General features: G+C 43.7%; 1 protein-coding gene across 2 annotated transcripts in view; it reads left to right on the forward strand.

The window, feature by feature from the left end:
* Positions 1 to 1,493: 1,493 nt before the first annotated feature.
* The window catches only part of LOC111821852 (zinc finger protein 699-like), a 41,923-nt gene continuing 18,130 nt past the window's right edge, over positions 1,494 to 25,286 (forward strand). The window contains exons 1-2 of one of the 2 annotated variants that reach the window (XM_023737958.1): positions 1,494 to 1,685; positions 19,277 to 19,518. In XM_023737958.1, coding sequence (XP_023593726.1) covers positions 19,516 to 19,518 — 3 coding nt within the window. In that variant the 5' untranslated portion in view covers positions 1,494 to 1,685; positions 19,277 to 19,515. The remainder of the gene's footprint in view (positions 1,686 to 19,276; positions 19,519 to 25,286) is intronic. The other variant, XM_023737959.1, reaches the window with a different exon arrangement.

The raw sequence follows: 25,286 nt of genomic DNA on the forward strand, positions 1-25,286 counted from the left end.
CTGTGTACAGCCCCGCCCGCCGCGCCTTTTCCTGCGCCTGCGGAAGACGCTCGCTCGGAGCGACATCCCACGAGGGTGAGTGAGCATCGTCTTTTTAGTTTAATCCCGCGTTCCGCGTCCCCTCCCGCCCGCGTTCTTCCGCTCGGGGTCCGGTGCACCCTGCGGACGCTCAGGTCCCCGCACCCGCCCCGTTGTCGGCCCGCATCCGCGTCCGTTTCCGGTAAAATAGCTCCGAGCCGGTCCGCGGGGCCTTCCCACTCCGGCCGGGGAACCCTCCTGCCGCCTTCCGTCGGCCCCTCGCCGACCCCTCCCCGCCTCCGCCCGGAGCAGCCTGTGGGGTCGTCGCCTGCGCCCCGGGCCGTCCCCTGGGCTCTCAGGGCGGCGCCAGCCGCGCCCCAGGCCCCCGCACGCGCGTCAGGAAGTTTTGTTCATTTTGTCGTTTGAAGCCAGTCTGCTTCGTCCTTTCAGTGCTGAAGCTTGTCATTTCTTTGAAGTTTCGTTGATATTATAACCCGAGGAGGGTGGGTCCTGACAGGTGCCACTCGATTCAGTTGAGAGACACCAGGCCTTTGAGAAAGAGGAAGTGCACCTCATTGCAAGACGGTCAAGCAGAGAGCTGGGAGACTGAGTCTCAAATCAAGCTCCCTGAGGCTCGGGATTTTAGGACAGTTATGGGTTCGGGATAGGGAAGTTATGCATAATTCATGAAGTTTCTGAGACTAGGTGGCAATTCCAGGAACTGATTAACATGTGTCGGGTGCGTGGGGGATGCAGCAGGGCAGCTAGGGGGTGTCGGTTTTTTTGGGTGTGACGCATGAAATTCGTCTAAGGACAACTGCGCATGTGGGAATGGAGGGGTAGCAGTGGCCTTGGGCTACGACATAGTGAAGTGGCCTTGGGCTGTGACACAGGATGCCTTATCAGGAACTCACAGACCCAGGGTGTGATGGAAGGAGGGGGAACAGTTTAACCCTGTAGGTTATACTATTTACTTAATTTTTAATGTGAAATTTGGTTTTCATTTTTCCCTCTTTTGGTTTACAAATTTGAGCAGTCGTTTTATTTATTTTCAAGCCCACCTACCTTTTTTTTTTTTTTTTTTAAGGTCCTTGGGTGCCCCAACGGTTCACGCTGGTGTACCTCCCTAAGGAAATGTTGGCGGTTTGAATCCACTCAGGGCCCCGCAGAGGAGAGGCCTGTGCTTCTGTAAAGGTTACAGCCAAGAAATCTGTGCAGCAGTTACTGGCTGTAAGACCTGGGGTTGCCAGGAACTGGAATGGACTCCAGGCCAATGGTTTTTGTTTTTTTTTTTTTCTTTCTTCATTTTTTAATAGTATGTTTTCAAAAATACATTTATTTCAAGATTACTTCTTGAACACATGCCCTGGTTTTCAGTACTTTGGTTCTTCATGGTGACAGTGACTCTAAATTGGTCGTTTACCAGTTGTCACATAGATTATACGAACTTTTCCTGTAATCAGATTCTAAGTATATAAACTATCTTCGCTTTTTGATTTGTTTGCTTCCTCTATCTGATTTTTGTTTACTTTCATTTTGAGTTCACTGTGCAAGAACTGTGGCCTATCTAATCTCCTGGTTTTTGTTTTTTTTTTGAGATTGTTTCACAGCGTTATTTCTAATTGAAGACAATACAATATTCAGTAATAGGAGAATTGTTAAATACGGTAAGATATCATCTTATTTGAAATTAGCTGACATTTTCTTTATGATTCACTACATGGTCATATTGGATGAATGTTCAGTGTATCCAAGTGTCTTTGATAATGGTTCAGTTTGTGTTCACTAATTTGTTGTTAGGTGCCCTCCGGTTGATTTCAGCACAATGACAGCATGCGACAGAGTAGAGCTGCCCCCTAGGCTGTAACCTTTATGGGGGCAGATGGCCAGGTCTAGAGTTCAAACTGCCGACCTTTGGTTTAGCAGCTGTTTCACCACTACCCCAGCGGGGCTGCTTTGTCGCTGATTCGGATAATATACCAGATCCTCAGCATGCTTACCTTTGATTGTATTACAGACATGGTGATTCCAGTGGGAATTGTTTTCAGTTTTCTCTTCAAGCTTAATGATTAATCAGTTCTCTTTGTATGTTTCTATGTAGTCATATTTCCAGTATACATGTTTATGTGCCTACTAAACATGACTGTCTTCTCTTCACGTTTCCTTTTCCCTGTTGCTAGTTGCCATCGAGCTGATTTCGTCTCGTGGCCACCCCATGTGTTGCAGAGTAGAACTGTTCCATAGGGTTTTCTTGGCTGCGATCTTAAGAGAAAATGAAGGCACCGTTTGTTTACTGTAGGTTCTCATTGCAGTGGGGATGCTCTGATGGGCAGTCATGTTGATTTCCTCGGTATATCCCAGGAACAACTTCATTCTTTTTTTTTTTTTTTTTTAAAGAAGATTAAGTACTACCATAGTTAGCCAAACTCGAGGTTAAGGGCACTATCCTCCAGACTGCCAAATCAGTCCAAGAGTTCTGACACCAGCTGCAGGCTAGGGAGTTTACCTGAACCACCCTCAGGTTCCGTATAGAAGGACTCTGAGACCTCGTTGAAACCTCTTTACTCATGATCACATTTTTACCGGGAAAACATAGAAATTAGAACCAGCCAAAGAAGAGACACATAGGGCAGCGTATAGGAGGGTTCCAGATGCCAAGTTTCCTACGGCATCGATGGCGTTGGTGGTGACAGTACCCATGGATCGTTGCTAAGCCAAGACGCTCACATAAGCATCAGTGTCCAGGGTTTTTTTTATTTTTATTTTTTTGAATATTTATCACATAAGCATGATTGATTGAATTATTGCCCAGGTGGCTGAACTCCAGCCCTCCACTTGCCTCCCCAACCCCAAAGTCAGGCTGGTATCTTAGGGCCCAAAGGCCTATCATAAGAAACCCAAACTCCATTTTGTAAATGCCTCGGCATCCTCTTCTTCCAGCTTCTGCTTAAACATAACTTATTTCGAAAGAGCAGACCTGCTCGACTTCCTAATCAACTCACCCTCACGCTCCCGTGCAAAATCCCAGATAACAGTCCAAGGGAAGTTCCTCTCCTTGCTGACTCTCCCCTTCCCCACCTACACATCACACCTGGAAACCCAGACAAGGACCCCATGCCCTCTGCCAACGTTGCATCCGTAGACCTCCCCCGACCAGGTGCCCATAACTTGTTTTAAAGTAGCCAGTAGTCACTAAGCTCAGGAAATAAAGTGTACTGCCCCCTTGGATCCTATTAAAGGCTCAGGCTAGCTCTGTCTGCGCTCTTTGATTCTCCCCTTCTTTGGCACCCATGTGAACTCAGTGTGTGGCCCTTGAGTGTGCTCCCCTCCAGGACCTGTTGGTAATAAACAAGTCATTGTTTTGGGTGTTGAATGTTAAAGTACAACTTTGTAACCAAAGAAACCCCCACCTAACTTCCACACAGGTGGTTTCATCAGCTGACCCCCTCTGGGCAGCTGTGTGTTTCTTCCTGCCGTGGGGTCTCATTTACCGGTTCATATTTGTCTACTATGAACACAAGTCCCAACTCTCTAATCCCATGGTGAGTCTTTCTGGCCTGACCAGCTTCCACTCTGTGTCACCTCTATAGTATAAACTATCAGGTGAGGACCAGGGGCCACCACGAATCACAGATCAGTCCTGTCACTCTGGAAATGCCAAGGGTTTAGAGGTCCCCTCCCGGGAGCCAGGACCAAGGCCAGAATTCTTTTTGTTGCTGTTAGTTGTCATTGAGTCCACTCTGACTCGTGGTGTACAGAGTAGAACTGTGTACAGTCAGACTGCTCCACAGAGTTTTCAAGGTTGTGGCTTTTAAGGAGCAGATTGCTAGACCTGTCTTCTGACGCTTCTCTGGGTGCGTTCAGACCACCAACGGTTTGGCTAGTAGTCCGGCACTAACGGTTTGTGCCACCCAGCCGCCGTAGCCCTCTCTTTAGGTGAGATCAGATTCCTTACTACAGGAGTAGAATTTAAATATGTCCATTGTACTAAATACTGAAAAACATAGACAGAAAATGGTAATGAAGATCCAGCCATAAAATTCATCATTCGAAGACAGCTGCTGTCCTTTTGGTGAATCATTCGGATGGTGTGCATGTACCACGTTGTTGTTGTTGTTAGATGCCATCGAGTCAGTTCCAGCTCATGGTGACCCCGTGTACCACAGAACGAAGCACTGCCCAGTCCTGCACCATCCTCGCAGTCGTTTCTGCGCTTGACCCCATTGTTGCAGCCACTGTGTAAATCCATCTTGTTGAGGCTCTTTCTCTTTTTTGATGACTCTCTACTCTGCCAAGCATGATGTCCTTCTCCAGGGACTGATCCCTCCTGATAACACAGCCAAAGTATGTGAGACAAAGGCTTGCCATCCTCACTTCTAATGAGTGTTCTGGCTGTACTTCTTCCAAGACAGATTTGTTCATTCTTTTAGCAGTCCATGGTATATTCAGTAGTCTTCACCAACACGTAATGGCAAAGGCATCAATTCTTCGGTCTTCCTTGTTCATTATCCAGCTTTCACATGCATTTGAGGCCCTTGAAAATACCATGGCTTGGGTCAGGCACACTGTCTTAGGCTGGGTGCTCTAGAGAAGGGAAACCAGTAAAGCATATAAATATATATGGAGAGAGATTTATATCAAGGAATTGGCTTACGTGGTTGTAGAGGCTGGAATGTCCCAAGTCCATGGGTCAGGATAGACGCTTCTCCTGATTCACCTAGCCGCAGGGCTGGTGAACCCAAGATCAGCAGGTCAGAGAGCAGGGCTGTGAAGATCAGCTAATCCCAAGATCGACAGGCGAGACCACAGGTAAACTGCTAGCTCAAGTCCCAAGAACCGGAGGTCAGATGAGTAGAGCCAGCTGCAGGATCCAGAGTGAGCAAAGCCCCACAAGCCTTGCCAGAATGTCCACTTATATTTGATGTAGGCCACACGCCCAAGGAAACTCCCTTTCAACTGATTGGCTACTCACAGCAAATTCCATGGTGGAGATGATCACATTATATCAAACCTCTCCTGGAAGTGATCACAGCATCACACGACTGCCAGAGTACATCGTAACTGCCAAACCACCGAGACTCATGCCCCAGCCAAGTCGACACACAGCCTTAACCATCACACCCACGTTAGTCCTGAAAGTGACACCTTTGATTTTTAACACTTTAAAGAGATCTTTGCAGCACATTTTCCCAGTGCAATGTGTCGTTTGATTTCTTGACTGTTGTTTCCATGGGCACTGAATGTGGATCTCAGTAAAATGAAATCCTTGACAAGTTCAGTATTTTCTCTGTTTGTCATAATATTGCTTATTGGTCCAGTTGTGAGGATTTTTGTTTTCTTTATGTTGAGGTGGAATCCGTACTGAAGGCTGTGGTCTTTGATCTTTATCAGTAAGTGCTTTAAGTCCTCTTCACTTTCAGCAAGCAAAGTTGTGACATCTGCGTATCGCAGGTTGTTAATGAGTCTTCCTCCAATCCTGATGCCATGTTCTTCTTCATACAGTCCAGCTTCTTGAATTATTTGCTCAGCATACAGATTAAGTAGGTATGGTGAAAGGATATAACCCTGATGCACTCCTTTCCTGACTTTAAACCACACAGTATCCCCTTGTTCTCTTTGAACAACTGCCTCTTGATCTATGTACAGGTTCCTCATAAGCACAGTTAAGTGTTCTAGAATTCACATTCTTCAGCAATGTTATCCATAATTTGTTGTAAACTACAGTCAAATGTCTTTGCATGGTCAATAAAACACAGGTAAACATCTTTCTGGTATTCTCAGCTTTTCCGCATGCCTTCAGCATGCACCATAGGTTTCTATAAAAGACATTTTATCATTTCATAGATAAGTTTTACATATTTTTCCCCTGACCTTAAATATTTTTACACTATTGTGTTAATAAGAAGCCCTGGTTGTGGAATGGTGAAGCACACAACTGCTAACCAAAAGGTCAGCGGTTTAACCCACACAGCTGCTCTGTGGGAGAAAGACGTGGCCATCTGCTTCCGTAAAGATTACAGCCTGCAAAACCTATGGGGCAGTTCTACTCTGTCACATGGGGTCGCCATGAATCAGAATTAACTGCACCTAACAACAACATCATGTTAATTATAATAAAAATAGTCACTAATTATGTATATGCTTCTCTGTGTGCATATATAATAACTGTTTAACTAATTCTTTGTTGTTTCTTTTTAACTTGTTCCAAGTTTTCTCAGTTGAGAAACCCTCTGTCAGTGTCCTTTGAATGGTGTATATTTTGTTTGACTTTTTGATTCTTTGGATTCAATTGTAGAACCCAACCACCCACATTCTGCCATTTATTAAGATGTTTGACTCAAGGCAAGTTTTGTTCTCTGTCAAGTGAGAGATCATTTCGGTTATGATCACAAGGTTAGATCCTGACCTTTCTTCAGGCCTCGTATTGACTCTCTGTAATCCTTAAGTGGAGGAATTATTGCTCTGGTTCATCTGAGAAATTATGTGTTATATGGAAGATAGAACATAATATTTATCCCTTGGTTAAAGACAACCACTTGTTCAATTATTTTTTTAATTTGCATATTTATCGTTCACACAAATATAAAATCCACAGTGGATCTCATATCCTCAGTACCCCTTACGCAGTAACTCCTCCTTCTCCCCTCCCCTGACTCCCTGGTAGCAATATACTTTGGTCTCTGTGCTTTAATCATGGATTAAAATTAGGGATGTATAACTTGTTCAAAATTATCTTGTATGGATCCATCCATACATGTACCTCAGTCGAAATTGATTTAGATACCTCTTGCCTCCCCTCATATTATGTGAAAATAAGAACTGCCCCACCAACACTGCACTGTGGACCACTGGAGAAATGTGTTTTTCATGTTAGCTACCATTGACATACAAGGATTTGTCTGTAAATTTCCCCCAGAAGGAGCGGGGTTGGGGGGAGGGGTGGGATGCCTGTATCCTGCTCAGGGGGCTTTGTAAAGGAGCATAATGTTGGAGAACTACAGGAACCTGGTTGACCTGGTGATGTAGGAGAAGGCAGGGTCTGTCCTTGAATGTCTGCATTTTCCCTTGTGAGTCTCTTGAGAGCCCCTGCCTTTCTTACCTGAGTTTCCGTTCTCGTCTTTAAGGAAATGATAAAGAGTTTCATAATGTGACATCTGGACTTTTAGCTTCTCGTTTCTTCAAGTGATCTGTCCTGAATTGATGGTTGTTCCTGAACTTGAGTGTGCATAAAACCTGTGGCCAGCATTTCAAACATCCAGTGTCGTGGTTACTCCCTGTGCTTTTGATTTAGTAGTTCACAGAAGAGCGCTTAGAGGTCTGCACCTTTAAAATGATCCCTGAGTGTTCATAAGGAAGAGGGCAGTGGATCTTTTTTTAAAAAAAAAGTATTGTAGTAAAATATATGTAGCTAAAATTTTTTCCATTTACACCGTTTTTTTTTTTTTTTTTTTTTGCTTTAAGTGAAAGTTTGCAATTCAAGTTAGTTTCTCATACAAAAATTTATACACAGATTGTCATGTGACCCTAGTTGCTCTCTCTATACTGTGACGGCACACTCCTGCTTTCTACCCCGGATTTTGCATGTCCATTCAACCAGCTCTGGACCCTCTGTCTTCTCATCTCACCTCCGGACAGGAGCTGCCCATTTAGTCTCATGTATCTTCTTGAGCTAAGAAGCACACTCTTCACAAGTATCATTTTATGTCACATAGTCCAGTCTAATCTTTGTCTGAAGAGTTGGCCTGAAGAATGGTTTCAGTTTTGGGCTAACAGAGAGTCTGGGGTCATGTCTTCTGGGGTCCCTCCAGTCTCAGTCAAACCATTAAGTCTAGTCTTTTTACTAGAATTTGAGTTTTGCACCCCACTTTTCTCCTGCTCCATCAGGGGCTCTCTGTTGTTTTCCCTGTCAGGGCGGTCATTAGTGGTAGCTGGGCACCATTAGTTCTTCTGATCTCAGGCTGATAGAGTCTCTGGTTTATGTGGCCCTTTCTATCTCTTGGGCTAATATTTTCCTTGTGTCTTTGGTGTTCTTCATTCTCCTTGCTCCAGGTGGGTGGGATCAATTGATACATCTTAGATGGCCACTCTCTAGCTTTTAAGACCCCAGATGCATGCAGAACATTTTCTTAATGAACTTTGTTATGCCAGTTGACCTAGATGTCCCCTGACATTATCACCATGTTTAACTATACAGTTCAGTGACATTAAATACATTAACAAGGTTGTGTAACCATCTCCACCATCTAATTCCAAAACTTTTTCATTATTCCAAATAGAAACTCGGTACCCTGAAGCAGTAACTCCCAACTCCCCCCTCCCCTGAGTCCCTGGTAGCCACTAATAAACTTTGATCTCTATGCTTTTCCCTATTCTACGTATTTCATGTAAGTTGTGTCTAATAATCTGTTTCATCGATTTCACTTAGGATGATGTTTTCAAGGTTCATCCATGCTGAAGCATGAACAGAATTTCTCTTTTACAAATGAATACTATTTCATGGATGTGTGTTTTTTTTTTGTTTGTTTTTTATCCATTCATCTGTTGATGAACACTTGAGTTGTTTCTCTACCTTTTGGCTATTGTAAATAATGTGGCGATGAACATTGGTATACAAATATCTTTTTGAATCCCTGCTTTTAAGTCTTTTGGTTGGGTTCAAACTGCCCACCTAGGAGTGGAATGTCTGAGTCGTATGTTAATTCAAAGTTTACCTTTTTGAAGAAGTGCCAAACTGTTTTCCACAGTGGTTGTACTGTTTTCCATTCCCATCCACAGTGCATGAGGGTCCCAGTTTCTCTACATACTCACCAACACTTGTTCTTTTGGCACAGTGGTTAAAGCACTCACCTGCTAACAGAAAAATTGGCAGTTCAAAACCACCAGTGACTGTGGGAGAAAGATGTGGCAGTCTGCTTCCATAAAGATTTACAGCCTTAGAAACCCTATGGGGTCACAATAAGTCAGTATCAACTCGATGGCAGTGGGTTTGGTTTTTTGGTTTTAGTGTGTGTGAAGTGGTATCTCACATGGTCTTGATTTGCATTTCCCTAGTGACTAGATGACACTGAGCATCTTTTAATGTACTTGTTAGGCATCTGGTTATCTTTTTTGGAGAAATGTCTATTTAAGTCCCTTGGCCATTTTTTAAATCTGGAAGTAGGATCACCAGGCCTTACTTTGTCTTAGTCTGGAAGCTCTGCTGAAACTTGATCAGCATCATAGCAACATGCAAATCCCCGCTGAACAGACGGGTGGTGGCTGCGCGGTGGCTGCGCATGAGGTGCACTGGTCTAGAATTGAAACCAGGTTTCCCGCATGGGTTGTTGTGGTTGTCGTTGTTAGGTGCTGCCGAGTCGGCTCCGCCTCATAGCAACTCCACGTACAACAGAACAAAACACTGCCCAGTCCTGCGCCATCCTCACAATCGTTGTTATGCTTGAGCCCATTGTTGCAGCCACTGTGTCAGTCCACCTTGTTGTTTTATTTTTTACTGACCCTCTACTTTATTGAGCCTGATGGGCAGAGTGATTAAGAGTTCAGCTGCTAACTAGAAACTCAACAGTTCGAATCCACCAGCCACTCCTTGGAAACTCTATGGGGCAGTTCTGCTCTGTCCTGTAGGGTCACTATGAGTCAGAATCGACTCAGTGGCAATGAGCTTTTTGAGTTTTTTCTGCTTTACCAAGCATGATGGCCTTCTGCAGGGACTGGTCCTTCCTGATAACATGTCCAAAGCATGAGAGATGAAGTCTCGCCATCCTTGCTTCTAAGGAACATTCTAGCTGTACTTCTTCCAAGACAGATTTGTTTGTTCTTCTGGCAGTCCAGGGTATGTTCAGCATTCTTTGCCAACACCATGATTCAAAAGTATCCGTACTTCTTCAGTCTTCCTTATTCATTGTCCGGCTATCGCATGCATATGAAGTGATTGAAAATACCATGGCTTGGGTCAGGCACACCTTAGTCCTCAGAGTGGGAGGAGAGAATTTTGCCACTGAACAGTCAGTGTCTTCATTTTCCATTATAATAAGGGTGGCTATTTGACATAGAACTTGCCATAACATAGACAAAGTCACTGGGTCTTATACTTCCCCATGTAAACAATGCAAAGCCTAAGAAGGAAAAAAACAGGCTTTCTCCCTCATCCTTCAGTCTTGTTCTTTCTCATTCAGCAGCCAGCTTGCCGTGATGAGCGTGCAGGTGCGTGGTAATGGAGGTAGAGCAGGCAGGAAGAAGGAGTCTGGGTCACTGATGACTTCACAGAGCACCTGTCACATCCTGCACTGTCATCTCTGGACTTGCTGTTGTCATACAAGAAAAACTGATAAAATTCTTGTTTCAGTTTCTAGGTGTTTTGTCACTCACAGACAAAAACATTCCTACCAGAACAATGAGATTGTTATTCTGTGTTGAGAGATTCTGGACATAGCCTGTCATTTAGTGCCTTAGAAAAACATCCTGAAAGACTCACACCTAGGGGCTATATCACCGTTACTCTCCACAATTTGTGGTACTGTTGACCACTGTTCACTTTGTTTATATAATAATACGTCATAGAAATATGTGTAATTTTCATTTTCAACAGAATTGATTCTTTATAATATAGTCTAATACCCAAATAGACATACTCTGCTTCCCTTTGTATGTTATGTTGTTATTGTTGGCTGCTTTTGAGTTGGCCCTGACTTATGGTTATCCCATGTACTGTGGAATGAAACGGACCATTGTGGTTCATAGGATTTTCATTGGCTGATTTTCACAAGTACATCACCAGGCTGTTCTTCCTGGTCTGTCGTAGTCTGAAAGCTCCGCTGAAACCTGTTCAGCATCACAGTGTCACACAAGCCCCCACTGACAGACACGTGGTGGTTACATGTGAGGTGTGTTGGCTGGGAATCAAAGCCAGGTCTCCTGTATGGCAGGTGAGAATTCTACCACTGAACCATGAATGTTTTCCATAGAGGCAGTACCACTGTAAATTGCTACCATTAATAATAGCCATCATAGTTGGTGTGAAGTGGCATCTCAGTTTTGTTTTGATTTGCATTTCCCTGGTCACTAATGACATTGAATATCATCTCGTGCTTTTTGGCCATTTGTCTGTCTGTTTTGGAGAGATGTCTATTCAGGTCCTTCGCCCATTTTTTATTGGGTTGTTTATCTTTTTGTTATTGAGTTGTAGGAATTATTTATATACTCTGGGTATTAAATCCTTATCTCATACATGTTTCATAAATATTTTTTCCAGTTTGTAGGTTGTATCTTCACTTTCTTGATAAAGTCTTGGATGCACAAAAGTTTTTAATTTTGATGAAGTCTAATGTATCTGTTTTGTCTTCTGTTGCTCATGATTTTGATGTCACATCTAAGAATCTATTGTCAAAAACTAGGTCCTGAAGCACTACCATATGTTTTTACCATAAAAGTTTTATAGTTTTAGTTTATGTATGGTCATTAATCTATTCTGAGTTATTTTGCACGTATGGTATAATGTATGAGTCCAACTTCATTCTTTTGCATGTGGAGACGCAGAATTTCCAGCCCCATTTGTTGAAGAGAATTTTTTTTTCACATTGAATGGATTTTTCACCTTTGCAGAAAATGTCATTCTGGACTCTCAATTCTATTCCATTAGTCTGTATAACTATCCTTATACCAGAACCAGACTGTTTGGATCATTGTAGCTTTACCGTAAATTTTTTTAATAGGGATATGTGAGTTCTACTTTTTTCTCTTTTTAACATTGCTTTGGATTAATTTGCGTCCTCTTGCAATTCCTTGTGAATTTCAGGGTTTGCTTTTCCATTTCTCTCAAAATGGCTGTTAGAATTTTGATAGGGATTGGCAATGAATCAGTAGATCACTTTGGGTGCTGTTGACACCTTAACGGTATTAAGTTTTCCAATCCATGAACACAGGATATTTTCCCATTTATTTAAACTAAAAAAAGGTTGCCTTTGAGTTGACTCCGACTTGTGGCGACCCCACGTGTTTCAGGGTAGAACTGCACTCTATAGGGCTTTCAATACCTGGACCTTTTGCAAGTAGATCTCCTGGCCTTTTTTCTGAGGTGACTTCCATTTATTTAGAACTTTTTAATTTCTTTCCATAATGTTTTATAGTTTTCTGTGTACAAGTCTTTCACCCCCCTTGATAAAATTTTACCAAGATGTTTTCTGTTAGATACTATTGAAAATGGAAGGGTTTTCTTAATTTCCTTTTTAAGATGTCCATTGCTGGTTTATAGAACCACAGCTGATGTTTTGTGTATTGAACTGTATCCTACAACTTTGCTGAATTCATTTATTAGCTGTAGTGCTTGTGGATTCTTTGGAATCTTCTATATATAGGATCATATCATCTATGAATAGAGATAGTTTTACTTCTCCCTGTCCTGTTTGGATACCTTTTATTTCTTTTTCTTACTTTATTGCTCTGGCTAGAACTTCCAATACAGTATTGAATAGCAGTGGTGAAAGTGGACATACTGGTCTGTCCTGTTCTTAGGGGGAGTGATTTCAGTCTTTCTCCATTGAGTATGATGTTAACTGTGGGTTTTTAAAAAATGGCTTTTAGCATATTGAGGAATTTCCCTTCTACGTCTAGTTTATTGAGTGTTTTTATCTTGAAAGGGTCTTGGGTTTTATTAAATGCCTTTTCTGTGTTGATTGAGATAATCATGTGATTATTTTTCTCTGTTTCATTAATGTGGTGTGTTACATTGTTTAATTTTCTTATATTGAACCTTTCCTGGGATAAATCCCACTTCATCGGAGTGTATAATCCCATTAGTATGCCATTAGACTCAGTTTACTAGTATTTTGCTAAGGATTTTTGCATCTAGATTCATAACCGATATTGGTCTGTAGTCTTTTTGTGGTATCTTTATCTGGCCTTGGTCTCAGGGTATTGCTGGCCTTATAGAAAGAGTAAATGTTCCCTCACAATCAATACTGTGTTTGAGCCCATTGACTTGAATTTAAAACAACAATAATAAAAACGTTCTTATTTCTTCCGGCCTGCAGCTGCAAGAATCTTCAGCTTTAGGCAGTCTTATAGTTTGCCTTCAAAATGAGAAGAAACAGCTGCAAACATCCATTACTAATAGGAACGTTGAATGGACAAAGTATAACTCTATGAAAATTAGAAAATGCCCAAAATGAAACGGAATGCATAAACATCGGTATCCTAGGCATTAGTGAGCTGAAATGGACTGGTATTGGCCATTTTGAATTGGACAATCATGGTCTACTATGCCGGGAATGACAAATTCAAGAGCAGTGGCATTGCATTCATTGTCAAAAAGAACATTTCAAGATCTATTCTAAAGTACAGTGTTGTCAGTGATGGGATGATATCCATATGCTTACAAGGAACACCAGTTAATACGCTATTATTCAAATTTATACCCCAACCACTAAGACCAAAGATGGAGAAATTGAAGATTTTTCCCAACTTCTGCTGTCTGAAATTGATCAAACATGTAATCAAGATGCATTGACAGTTACTGGTGATTGGAATGCCAAAGAAAACAAAGAAGAAGGATCTGTAGTTTGAAAATATGGTCTTGGTGATAGAAACAATGCCAGAGATGGCATGATAGAATTTTGGAAGACCAGTGACTTCTTCATCACAAATACCTTTTTTCAGCAACATAAGTGACGACTATACACCTGGGCGTCACCCGATGGAATACACAGGAATCAAATCGACTACATCTGTGGAAAGAGACGATGGAAAAGCTCAATATCATCAGTCAGAATAAGGCCAGGGTCTGACTGCGGAACGGATAATCAATTGCTCATATGCAAGTTCAAGTTGAAGCTAAAGAAAATTAAAACAAGTCCACAAGAGCCAAAGTACGACCTTGAATATATCCCACCTAAATTCAGAGACCATCTCAAGGACAGATTTGAGAAGTTGAACACTAATGACCGAAGATCAGATGAGTTGTGGAATGACATCAAAGACATGTTACATGAAGGAAATGGTCATTAAGAGGTCATTAAAAAGACATAAAAGAAAGAAAAGAGCAAAATGGGTGTCAGAAGAGACTCTGAAACTTGCCCTTGAATGTCGAGTAGCTAAAGTGAAAGGAAAACATGATGACGTAAAAGAGCTGAGCAGGAGATTTCAAAGGGCAGCTGGAGAAGACAAAGTAAAGTATTATAATGACATGTGCAAAGACCTGGAGTTAGAAACCAGAAAGGAAGAACGCACTTGACATTTCTCAAGCTGAAAGAACTGAAAAAAAAATTCAAGCCTTGAGTTGCAACATTGAAGGAGTCTATGGGAATAATACTGAATGACACAGGAAGCAGCCAAAGAAGATGGAAGGAATACACATAGTCACTGTACCAAAAAGAATTGATCAATGTTCAGTCATTTCAGGAGGTAGCATATGATCAAGAACTGATGGTACTGAAGGAAGAAGTCCAAGCTGCACTGAAGACATTGGTAAAAAACAAGGCTCCAGGAATTGATAGAATACCAACTGAGATGTTTCAACAAACAGATGTAGCGCTGGAATTGCTCACTTGCCTATGCCAAGAAATTTGGAAGACAGCTACCTGACCAACTGCCTGGAAGAGATCCATATTTATGCCTGTTTCCAAGAAAGGTGATCCAACCGAATGTGGAAATTATCGAACAGTATCATTAATATCATACAAGTAAAATTTTGCTAAGGATCATTCAGAAGTGGCTGCAGCAGTATGTTGACAGGGAACTGCCAGAAATTCAGGCTGGATTCAGAAGAGGATGTGGAATGAGGGATATCATTGCTGATGTCACATGGATCTTGGCTGAAAGTACAGAATACCAGAAAGATGTTTACCTGTATTTTATTGACTATGTAAATGCATTCAACTGTGTGTATCATAACAAATTATGGATAACATTGTGAAGAATGGGAATTCTGGAGCACTTAATTGTGCTCTTTTTCATTCGGAAAAAACAAGGGAATGCTGCGTGGTTTAAATTCAGGAAAGGTGTATGTCAGGGTTATATCCTTTCACCATACTTATTCAATCTGTATGCTGAGCAAATAATCCGAGAAGCTGGACTCTGAAGAAGAGCGGGGCATCAGGATTGGAGGAAGACTGATTAACAACCTGTGTTATGCAGATGACTCAACCTTGCTTGCTGAAAGTGAAGGGGACGTGAAGCACTTACTGATGGAGATCAAACGCCACAGCTTTCAGTATGGATTACATATGAACATTAAGAAAATAAAAATCCTCACCACTGGACCAATAAGCAACATCATGATAAATAGAGAAAAGATTGAAGTTGTCAAGGATGGCATTTTACTTGGATCCACCATCAACACCCGTGGAAGAAATCAAACGATGCTTTGCATTAGGCACATCTGCTGCAAATGACCTCTTCAAAGTATTAATAAGCAAAGATACCACTTTGAGGATTAGGGTGCATCTGACTCAGGCCATGGTGTTTTCATTCACCTCATATGCATTTGAAAGCTGGACAATGAATAAGAAAGACTGAAGAATTGATGCCTTTTAATTATAGTGTTGATGAAGAATACTGAATATACCGTGGAGTGACGGATGAACGAACAAATCTCTTTTGAAAGAAGTACAGTCAGAATGCTCCTTAGAAGCAAGGATGGCAAGGCTTCATCTCACGTACTTTGGACATGTTATCAGGAGGGACCAGTCACTGAAGAAGGATATCATGCTTGGTTAAGTAGAGGGTCAGCAGAAAAGAGGAAGACCCTCAATGAGATGGATTGACACAGTGGCTGCAACAGTGGACTCAAACATAACAATTGTGAGGATGGTACAGGACTGGGCAGTGTTTTGTTCCGTTTTACATGGGTTAGCTATGATTCTGAACTAACTCGAGGGCACCTAACAACAACAACATAGTTTGGCTGGAAGTTCTCCATGGAGTCTAACTTTGATTCGTTGTTTTTTTGCTCCCTGAACAGCCAGGAACCCAGCCAACTCCCAACCTCCCCTCCCTCTGATTGGGTTTTGGATACCAGAGGACTGTCCCCTTCAGTCTAGAGTCCTGCCCTGTCTGCCCTCCCCCTGCCAGATGGAGAGTCTCTTACCCCCATACTGAGCCACCGCCCTCAGACTAGGGCATGCACGACCTTAGGAGAGGGTCTGTCAGATGGGATGCTGGACAGGACTTGCAGAATTTCCTCCACTTCCCTTCCAAGACAGCAGTAGAAATTCATGAGGAGTTGGAATCTTCTGGTACTGTTGAAGTCACCTAGTTTGTTCCAAGTTTATAAACAACAGAAGTCAGTCCTTCTTTTTAAAAGCTGTACTTAAGTCCCAGTGGGTGTCACTTAAGGGGTTTGCCATTTGATACCGCTGGGGATCATTTCTGTAAATACCATTGACATATTCTCCTTTTGTGCGTATCTTGGGTAATGAGAGGTGGCTTTTGTAGCTACTACCAATTTTTTGTTGCTCTGGAATTTTCGTCGAGACATCACTTTTCTGGAATGAGTTAGAAATGAACCAAGCTTCCGAGAAAGAGGGCTGGCCAAGGTGGGGCCTGGAGGTCCAGCTCCCTCTGCGCCCTGCCTGCCTCAGGGCCCTGAGACTGAAGCCTGGCCTTGGGGGCTGGGGGAGTGGTGAGCTTCATGAGGAGAACACTCCTGATGGTGGTGCGAGGCAAGGAAGGGGTCTAAACAGGTGTGCACTTCTCCAGTAGCCTGGGCTTTGCAGATTAGTTTGCGATGGGCTCTCAGCTGCCCCCCTCTATCCTGTCACGGCCTCCTCAGGCCTCCCAGCCCTCAGCTGCTCCGAGTGTGGGAGAGGGGCAGCGCCAAGGATCTCCAGCCAGCCCTCCCTGCCCAATGACCCCCTCCTGTCCTCCAGCACAGCCTTCCCCACCACACTCCTTTTGTTTGCCCCCTCTCTCCAGGCTCCTGTTAGGGCATGATCCACAGTTTCCAGCACGGATATGAGAACTGGGCACTGGTATCTTCCCCTCCCACTAGGAGAGGGAGGCCATGATGGGCACCCCGGAGCCCAGGTCAGTCCCCTCTTCCCCCAGCGTGTACCGTCTGTCGCCTGTCAGCCTCTCTTCACAGGCTTAGATCCCAGGCTCCAGCCAAGATGGGGGAGTAGCTGATACGGCCCCTCTTTCCTGGATGTTTCCCAGGTGCCTTGCAGCCTCTGCCCTCGCCTTGGCCTTTGGCACCCCCTCTCCACCTAGCCCCGGCCATCCCTGGGCTGCAGGGGCCAGCTCCCAGTCTTTCCAGGAAGGCCTAGATATCACACACCCTCAGACCCATGAGCTGGGGAGAGCAGGAAGGAGGCAGCCCTCAGAGCCCAGTTATGAGATGGCTCTGTCCTGGCCCAGGCTCCTCCAGGGATTGTTGCTTTGTCTTTGGTGTCTGTGTGTCCACCTTTGTGATGAGTTTCACTGGTAACCTGAACTCTAGTTCGGAGAGGGCCAGGGGTGCGCCCATCCCCCCACCCCCCAAGGCCTTTCTCCACACACCCTGGCCAGCGTGCTTCAGCCCCGGGTGGGGGGGCACTGGGGTGGCATCTACCTTCGGGTGATAATCCCAGCACAGGCTGGAGGCTGGGAGGGGCGAGCAGGGCCTGGTTGGGCCACCAATGCCAAGGAATGGGGGGGCATGGACAGGCTGGTGGGTGGGCTGGGACAAGGCATACGTGATAGAATGTTCCCTCAGTTACAGGCTGTAGAGCAGAGCAGTGAGTGCTTGGATGTAGATACCCCTGGGGTCTTGTGAGAGTGTGGATTTTTATCTTGGGGTGGGCTTGAGATTTTCTAATAAGCTCCCAGTTTATGCTGAAAATAACAATTATAGAAATAGGATGTGAATTAGAAGTAGAGAATGCTGTTACAGAAATTAACAAAAGGAAGGATAATGTTTGAAGAAGAGCTGCCGGTGTACAGATCATGTGAGAGAGAGAAAACATTTACACTGAGACCAAGGGAAAAAAAAGAGTAGGAGTCGGCTGGGTGGGATAGTGGGGGGGAAAGAAACGGGAACAGACGTAGGGGACTGCTCTTTAGAGAAAACAATGATTTCTGATTTACTGGTTGACTGATTATTGTAAGATTGAAAGAGAACGTGTTCAGGAATTCTCCCAGATTTCTGGACAGCTTGGGGACTGGTGGTGTCATGACCAGAGAGTGAAGGAAAAAAAACCTAAACTCAAGGGGAGGAAAGAAATGTTAGTTGGAAAAACAACAGGAAGAATACTGATCACATGTTCAGCAACAAAAACCCGTTGCCATCGAGTCAATTCCAACTCTTAGCAACTCTATAGGACAGAGTAGAACTGCCCCATAGGATTTCCAATGCTGTAATCTTCATGGGAGCCAACTGCCACCTCTTTCTCCCGTGGAGTGGCTGGTGGGTTCAAACTAGACCTTTTGGTTAACAGCTGAGTGCTTAACCACTGGGCCACCAGGGCTCCTTGATCACATATTGCCATGGTATAAATGAAATGAAAGTTGTTGTTTTTTTTTAATTTTTTTATTGTAGTTTAAATGAAGTTTACGTTTCAAGTTAGTGTCCCGTACAAAAATTTATACATACATTGTTATGTGACCCTAATTGCTCTCCCCATACTGTGACAGCACACTCCTCCTTTCCACGCGATTCCCCGTGTCCATTTTCAACCAGCTCCTAACCCTCTCTGCCTTGCCATCTTTTCTCCGGACAGAAGCTGCCCATTTAGTGTCTTGTATCTACTTGAGCTAAGAGGCACGTGCCTCATGATTATCACTTTATGTGAAATGAAAGTTTTAAAAAAAGCACAACAGAAGACTTTCAGCTGTACATAATTAAAAATCATTGATGCGTGATGAGTTCATTGACTGAACTTGAAATATATGTTCTTGAAAATTCACCCGTGTTGATACCAAATAAAAGTGTGTGGGTTCTACAGAAGCAAACCCTTAACCTCATAGGTGAACCCTCAACCTAAGCCTTGGAGCCCTGACACCCTGAAGGAAGCCGGGTTCAGGTTCTCCAGCCTGGGCAGGCCTGGATGCCTCTCATGCTCTGGGATGAGGAAGCTCCTCCCTCTGTCACGTTGCCAGAGGAAGCGCCTTGTAGAGCTGCATGAAGAATGCAAGTGTGTGCTCTGGAAGGCTGGAGCAGGATCTGCCCTAAATGCAGATGTCCTCAGAGTGCAGCATGGCCTTGAGCCTGGGGGAACCCCTGCCCAGGGAAAGAACCGAAGTCCAGGAACCCGTCACTCCTTACTCAACACTATCTGCTACTTCATTTCAGGTCCCATGTGTGGTGCAGGGAGAGATAGTCCAGTCTAGGCAGCTGAGGACCGACGGCGACCATCTATGCGATCACAAGTAAGGATTTCAGCTGCTCTGACTGGCTCTGTGGACCAAACATCATTCTTCTGCCTCCAGACCACCTAGTGGCTCCGCTTCTACTGCTGTCCCTCTTCCTGAAGAGGCTTCTTGGGCTTAGAGAGCACGTTCATTTAGACTTCCAGAAGCTGGAGCCAGGAAATGGTGCGTACTACAGAGAACTGGGGTATTGTTACTATAAGGGGTGAGGCTAGATGTGAATTGTTGGGGGACTGTGTACTCCGGTCCCTAAGGTTCCTCAGTGAAGTAAAAAGGTGGCAGAGGAGGCCAAGGGACTGAGCCCTAAGAGGCATCCTGAGGCCCTGCTCCCCTGTCACTGGGCCCTTCCTCTACACATACGTGGATTTTCAAGCCTTGAATTCCTGGGGTCACTTTCCTTAAACATCCCCATCCTGGGGCTTGGTTCTCTGGGTTAAATGACAGAACCTTCTGACCACAGTCTGAAGACGGAGCGGCTCTGGCTGAGGAGACCAAGCCCCATATCCGCCAGAGCCATCCTTGTCCCATCCCGGCAAACAGTTTTCTTGGCTTCCTCCAGGTACTGGAGCTTTTCTATGCAGATCTAAAACCAGAGCTCCATGTCTCAAACTGTGTGATGTGGTAGAAAATGGGAGAGAGTTAGTAGCAGAAGGCACTGTCTGTTAATGGGGTCCTGTATGGGGCTTGGTCCTCTTATGAATTCACCAGTGAAATGAAGCAGAGGATAGTAAGTGCAGCTGATGATGTGTGGGGTCTCCTGATCCATCCTTTTTGGAGGGATGGTTTTCCCTTGAGGCTTTCAGATGGTGTGAGAAGGATGTTTCCCTAGTCTAAGTATTTGTCCTTTCACCTATCTGTGCTAAAACTGGTGTTGTTGTTGTTAGGTGCTGTCGAGTCAGTTCCGACTCATAGCAACCCTAAGTACAACAGAACGAAGCACTGCCCGGTCCTGTGCCATCCTCACAGTCGTCGTTATGTTTGAACCTATTGTTGCACCACTGTCTCAGTCCACCTCTGCAAAGCTCTTCCTCTTTTTTTTGACCCTCCACTTTATGAAGCATGATGTCCTTCTCTAGGGGCTGGTCCCTCTTGATAACACGTCCAAAGTATGTGAGATGAAGTCTCGCCATCATCGCTTCCAAGGAGCACTCTGGCTGTATTTCTTCCAAGACAGACTTGTTCGTTCTTCTGGCAGTCCGTGGTATATTCAGTATTCTTCACCAACCCCATAATTCAAAGACATCAACTCTTCTTCAGCCTTCTTTATTCATTGTCCATCTTTCACTTGCCTGCGAGGTGAATGAAAATACCATGGCTTGGGTCAGGCGCACCTTAGTCCTCAAAGTGACATCCTTCTTTTTAACACTTTAGAGAGGTCTTTTGCAGCAATTTGCCAAATGTGGTATGTCATTTGATTTCCTGACTGCTGCTTCCATTGGCGTTGATTGTTGATCCAAATAAAATGAAATCCTTGATAACGTCAGTTTTTTCTCCATTTATCATGACATTGCTTATTGGTCCACGTGTGAGGATTTCTGTTTTCTTTATGTTGAGGTGTAATCCGTACTGAAGGCTGTGGTCTTCAGTAAGTGCTTCAGGTTCTCTTCACTTTCAGCAAGCAAGGTTGTGTCATCTGCGTATCACAGGTTGTTAATGAGTGTCTTGGTCATCTAGTGCTGCTGTAACAGAAATACCACAGGTGGATGGTTTTAACAAAGAGAAGTAAGAGAGGTTTATTCTCTCACAGTCTAGTAGGCTATAAGCTGAAATTCAGGGAGTCAGCTTCAGGGAAAGGCTTTCTCTGTCGGCTCTGGAGGAAGATCCTTGTCTTCAGTCTTCCCTTGGTCTGGGAGCATCTCAGCGCAAGAACCTCAGGTCCAAAGGATGCACTCTGCTTCTGGCACTGCTTTCTTGGTGGTATGAGGTCCCCCTGTCTCTCTGCTCGCTTCTCTCTTTTGTATCTTAAAAGACGGCTTAAGGCACTATCTAATCTTGTAGACCTCATCAATATAACTGCCACTAATCCATCTTATTACATCATAGTGCTAGAATATACAACACATAGGGAAATCACATCATATTACAAAATAGTAGACAATTATATCCCCCACGTGTCTGTCAGTTTGTCGTACTGTGGGGGCTTGCGTATTGCTGTGATACTGGGAGCTATGCCACTGGTACTCAGATAACAGCAGGGTTACCCATGGTGGACAGGTTTCAGCTGAACTTCCAAACTAAGACAGACTAGGAAGAAGGACCCGGCAGTCTACTTCTGAAAAGAATTAGCCAGTGAAAACCTTATGAATAGTAGCAGAACATTGTCTGATACAGTGCTGGAAGATGAGCCCCTCTGGTTGGAAGCCACTCAAAAGACACCTGGGGAGGAGCTGCCTCCTCAAAGTAGAGTCGACCTTAATGATGTGGATGGAGTCAAGCTTTAGGGACCTTCATTTGCTCTTGTGGCACGACTCAAAATAAGAAGAAACAGCTGCAAACATCCATTAATAGTCAGAATGTGGAATGTACGAAGTGTGAATCTAGGAAAATTGGAAATCATTAAAAATGAAATGGAACGCGGCAGAGGCACCAAGCTGTCCCTCCACAGCAAGGATCTGAAAAACCAAGCCAAACAGAGGAAACAGCAGTCCTGAAATCCTAAACATCAAATGAAGAGATAACTCAGCGAAGCACCAAATGGAATAAGAAACTGGCAGAGAACAGAGAGCGAGGAGACATACATGGAGAGGTCCCCTATCAGCTAATGCAGCAGGGATCTGCCATCTTGGATTCCTATCAAAGACCACAAATCGGGGTACAAGAAAGCTGCTTCACGGAGCTTCCAGCAGGAGACAGAACAATGGGTAACTAACGATATACGCTTTCCCACCCCCCACCCTTCTTCACCCCCGCTCGGCCTCCTCTGCTTCCCATGGCCCCAGTCTCTTGGCCAGGAAGCATTGGCTGCTTGGATTCCATCCACCCGCACTGGCCAACTCCCTGAGTGCCATTTGTTGGCTGCTGGTGTTGCTTTTTTCCACTTCTTTGGATTTCTTCCTTACCTATCACCACCTCCTCCTCCTTTTGCTCAAATACCAGGCTCTGTGCGCCATCTTTGCTTCTTCCTGAGGGGCTATGGAGCTCCGTTCGAGTGTGGAACTGCTTCCCGGTCCATGCTGCCATGCTGATGGGATCCCAGGGCCTTTTGTTTGTTTGTTTTCAAATCTTTCTTTGTTTTCTTTTTCTTTTCTAGAGTTGGGAGCCCGTTCTGGCCAGGCGTTGCTGCGCGGCTTGAGACCTACCTCCTCAGCTTGCGCAGACGCACAGAGGGATCCCTGGGCGCATTTCTTTTTTTGTGGGTTTTTTTTTTTTTTTTTCTGTTTTTTGGGGGGGTTTTCTTGTTCTTTTTTTAAAAAATTTATTTTGTCTTCTTTTCCCTCTTCCCTTTTCGTCTCTCTTCATTACTCAGGTTCTCTTCTCTCTATACCGTCCTTCTCTTCCTGTCCCCTGGATACCTGGCACGGAATACCTCTATGCCATCTAGCCAGGCTGTACTTCCACACCTGGGAACAACTTCCGCAGACCTCGTAGCTGTACTGGTGGGATCTTTGGGAGCTTTGCTGTTCTTTTTTTCTTTCTAATTTTTATTTACTCATTATTTTCTTTTCTTTTTTTTCTTCTTCCCCTTTTTGTTTTTCTCCATTTCATAGTCTTTCATCTCTCCACTCCAACGGCAAGCTCCCCTAGCACTCTTTTTTGTATGTTTTTGGCTCCTGTTCCTCTCTCCCATACCCATCTTAGCTCCACACATCACAATCTCCCCCCTCCATCCTGCCTACCTGCACTGTGCACCTAACATCACACCACCAAGCAGCACAGGCACGGCCTACCGGAACCTGCCCTGCACTGATTACTGACCCACCCTGGTAGCTGTAGTTAGTGCCACAAACAACCTGTCCCAGCAATTCCTCTTCAGCTAGACCTGCCTTGCTATACCATATCTGAGTGACTGACCTTGCCAATTGGAGAAGGAGGTGAAAAGTATCGTGCCCACAGACGAGCAAACAAAGAACACACAGCCCGCCTGCTCAGACATAGCCAAATTAAAAAACAAAAACAAAAAGGATGAAACAAACATCTACAATCAATAAACGAGAAAAATAACTACTGAATGCCCGGAAGACAGCAGACAGTATCAAAACATTTACAAAAACAGGACAGGATGGTTCCAGTAGGCGTCCAAAATAAAACACCAGATGACTTTCCAGTAGAAGAAAAAGCACTAGAACTACCTGATAGGGAATTCAAATCTCTAATACTGAGAATTATCCAAGAGTTGAAGCAAAAAGCAGACAAAAATGAGGGAAAAATAGAGAATTTCATGGAAAAGGCAGACAAATTCTTGGAAAATACAGACCAAAAAATGGAATAATTCAGGAAAATAATGCAGGAACAAAATGTCAAAATAAATTCACAACTAGAAATTATACAAAAACAACAATTAGAAATCCAAGTGATAAGATTTCAGAAATGGACAGTGTCATAGAAGGGCTGAGGAGCAGATTTGAAACAGTGGAAGACAGCATCAATGGAATTGAAGACTAACATTTGGATGCAACTCTGAGGAAAAATCAGAAAAAAGAATGAAGAAAAATGAAGAGACCCTGAGAATTATGTGGGATACAATCAAAAGCAAAAAATATGTGAGTGATCGGAGTTCCAGAACAAGGAGATAAAACAGAAGACACAGGATCATTGAAGAATTGCTGACAAAAAACTTCCCTAATACCGTGAAAGATGAAAAGCTGACCATCCAAGAAAACAAACCCCGTATAGGATAGACCCCCAAAAAAATCACCAAGACATATCATGATCACACTCGCTAAAACCAAAGACAAAGAATCCAAAGAGCAGCTCAAGAAAAACAAAGTCACGTACAGAGGAGAAACAATAAGACAGCTCGGATTATTCACCAGAAACCATACAGGCAAGAAGACAATGGGATGACATACATAAAACCTTGAAAGAAAAAAAATTGCCAGCCAAGAATAATATATCCTGCAAAACTCTTGTTCAGATATGGTGAAATCAGGTCATTTCCAGATAAACAGAAAGTAAGGGACTATGTAAAAACCAAACCAAACTTAGAAGACTTATTAAAGGAAGTCCTTCAGTCTGAGAACAAACAGTATCAGACCACAGGCTGAATATAGGACACAGGATTGTATTAGCCAGATACCGACCTAGGAAATGAAGTCTTAATGACTATGTAAAACCAAAAGAATTACAAAAGGGAACCAGAGAGGTTAATCTGTAAATGACAATAGCATCAGAACCATAAAAGAGAGAATACACGGTATAGATATAGAACATTCTAATGGAGAGGAAGTTAAGCAATACCAAGTAATAATAGACTGGTTCAAATCTAGGAAGATAAGGGTAAATTTCAAGCTAAGCACAAAGAAAGTTAACAAACCTACTCATCAAAATAAAGAAGGAAAACAAAGTCTCAGTAAAAACAAAACCTACAAAAACAAAAGAAATGAAAAAATCCACAAACCAAAGGAACTCAGCACAGGAGAGTCAGAGAAACAAAAGTGGAGGACATCATGCTGAGTGAAACAAGTCAATCACAAAAGGACGAATATTGTATGAGATCTCTACTGTATAACTCATGTAAAAGTTTACACACAAAAAGAAACAATCTTTATTGGTTATGAGGGATGGGAGGAGTGGGGGGAACTAAATAGATAGGTGAAGGGTAAAACAGTACACATTACTGGGGAAGCCAGCACAACTTGTACAAGGAAAGGTCATGGAAGTTCCATAGACACATCCAAACTCCCTGAGGGACTGAATTCCTGGGCGGAGGGCTGTGGGGACCATGGTCTCGGGGAACATCTAGCTCAATTGGCATAACAGTTTATAAAGACAAT

The sequence above is a fragment of the Trichechus manatus genome, unplaced genomic scaffold, assembly GCF_000243295.1.
Source record: "Trichechus manatus latirostris isolate Lorelei unplaced genomic scaffold, TriManLat1.0 scaffold00111, whole genome shotgun sequence".
NCBI lineage: Eukaryota > Metazoa > Chordata > Mammalia > Sirenia > Trichechidae > Trichechus > Trichechus manatus.